We start from the raw sequence: 2,163 nt of genomic DNA on the forward strand, positions 1-2,163 counted from the left end.
ACATATAAACAATATATGAAATTCATGTTGCAACACAACCAAATGCTTCGTCTGTTTAGGCTGTTGTTTTGTAACTAATACCATGATAGCGTACTTTGATCAAGTAGTTTTCCACAGTTGTAGGCTACAATACAATCATGTGAATATTGTGCAATAACAAAAAACAAAACAAAATCCTCAATACATATTTTCAAAAATATATTACATCATATACGAGGTTTTTTTCCCCCCCATAGCATCAATTACAGTAAGGGGAAGTTCATTCATTATCGACAGTGCTGCAAAAACTCTTAGTTGGAAAGTTTACATTGGGTCGCATTCATGTTAGTCTCTTTTGTTGACGCATGTTGTTGCATAGTTCACAAAAATACGAAATGGAAACCATATTACACTTTTGCAAGGGATCTATCCTTAAAATATCAAACTGTCTTTGAACATGATCAGGCATAGCGATCTGTTAGTTTGTCTCTCTGGGGGAGAGCAGAGAGACACACATTTTTAAGGTTTAAAAGTGATTTGTCTACTAATTTCCTAAATTAATCTTGCCTTCAGTAAACACCGGTTTTATTTTCATGTTTTTTTGTTAAATCTGGATGAAACATCACAGCAGTTATTTAAACATATGTTAGGATTACGCATTAAACTAAAGTCCTTTTCCCACAGAACGTTTTTGAAATATCTAGGAGAGAGAGACCAACATATGGATGCAGGGGGGTGAAGTTCAGGTAAACACAAGAATTAAATCAAGGCTTGTCGTTGCAGTGTTTAAAGAGACTCGAAGGTGTTCCAGAGTACGTCGTGCACTTCTCTGCGCAGTTGGCGAGCGCCGAGCCCGAGAACGGGTACACAGCCGCCTGTCCAAAGGGCGCCAGAGCGGTGGGGATTGGAGAGGTTATGGTCTGTCCCTGGTTCAGATACGCTACCAGCCGCCTCATCTCCTCCAGAGCCTGCCCCTGCATGAGGATGTAGTTCTTGGCCAGGAGGAGAGTGGCTATTTTGGAGAGTTTCCTCACCGAGGGGCTGTGAGCGTACGGGATAACGGAGCGCAGGCCGTCCAGCGCGTCGTTGAGGTCGTGCATCCTCCTCCTCTCCCGGGCGTTGATGCTCAGGCGCAGGGACCGCTGCTCCTTGGGCTTCTTGGAGAGGGGACCGCCGTGCTTGTCGTCGTCGAACCCCGAGCCCCTCTTCCGGGGGTCAAGCGGGTCGAAACCGTCGTCGTCGTCGCTCGTCTGTTCCCCACCGCTTTCGTTGGACTTGGTCGTCTGACCCGAGAGGAAATCGGCGGCTGGTGTGAGAGGATAGCGGCCAGGACTTCCAGTGCCGTGGCCAGGGCCAAAACCGAACGCTCCCTGGCCGTAGCGCTGGGTCAGGTCCAGGAGAGTGTCGTTGCTGATGGACTTCAGCAGGTTCTCTTCCCCAGCATTCATTTTTCTCAACACAAATAAATATGGGCTAATGAAATCTAATTCTGTCGAAATGTGTTCCTCTTCCACTGTGGTTGTTTTGTTCTGGAGAGTAGCCTACTCACAAAATCCTCCAGAGTCCTTCTTTTCAACACACTTTCCCTCTTTCTTGAACACAATGTGGCTCCTCAAATCAAGCAGCTCTGGTTCTGAACGGAGTCGGCCTCTTGACGAATTCACCCCCTCTCTACACACATGTAGGCTAAACGTTCCCCCCTGCGCGCATACACGTCGAAGAACGACTTCTCTAATTGCGTTGCGCCAAGCGACGTTAAAACGCGTAAAGACGCCTGAGTGGGACCGGAGCGCGTGTCTCCTTGCCGGTTCCTCGCGTGCGTCTTGCCCTCGCCCTGGGCAGATTGTGACTCGCGCTCTGTCCCACTCGCGCGTTAGTAGGAGCGCGAGGCCCGCCGGGATTATCTCTCCGTCCAATCAGGGGCCGTTTTAATGACTCGGATAGAACGCCAGTATGGTCCTAATTCAATCATGATAATGATCATGATCATTACAACATGATAAACACATCATTCCGACACAAATACCGTCGCGTAGGATACTGAGATATGTTTTGACAAAACGTCGGGGACATTGGCCCCTCATGTTTCTAAAACCTATAGCCTAAGTGTTAACAATCCTATGCTAGAAACTGCACTAATATGTGTTTACTTGACGCTGTAACCAGCAAATATTGACGGTTGGT

General features: G+C 47.4%; 1 protein-coding gene across 1 annotated transcript; it reads right to left on the minus strand.

The window, feature by feature from the left end:
• Positions 1-743: 743 nt before the first annotated feature.
• Positions 744-1,427, minus strand: bhlhe23 (basic helix-loop-helix family, member e23; the record flags this gene model as incomplete). Its single annotated transcript, XM_083675193.1, has 1 exon — positions 744-1,427. One exon carries the CDS (start codon positions 1,425-1,427, stop codon positions 744-746), a length of 684 nt encoding a protein of 227 aa, XP_083531319.1.
• Between the last annotated feature and the right edge of the window lie 736 nt (positions 1,428-2,163).

The sequence above is a fragment of the Argentina silus genome (assembly GCF_951799395.1).
Source record: "Argentina silus genome assembly, chromosome: 8".
NCBI lineage: Eukaryota > Metazoa > Chordata > Actinopteri > Argentiniformes > Argentinidae > Argentina > Argentina silus.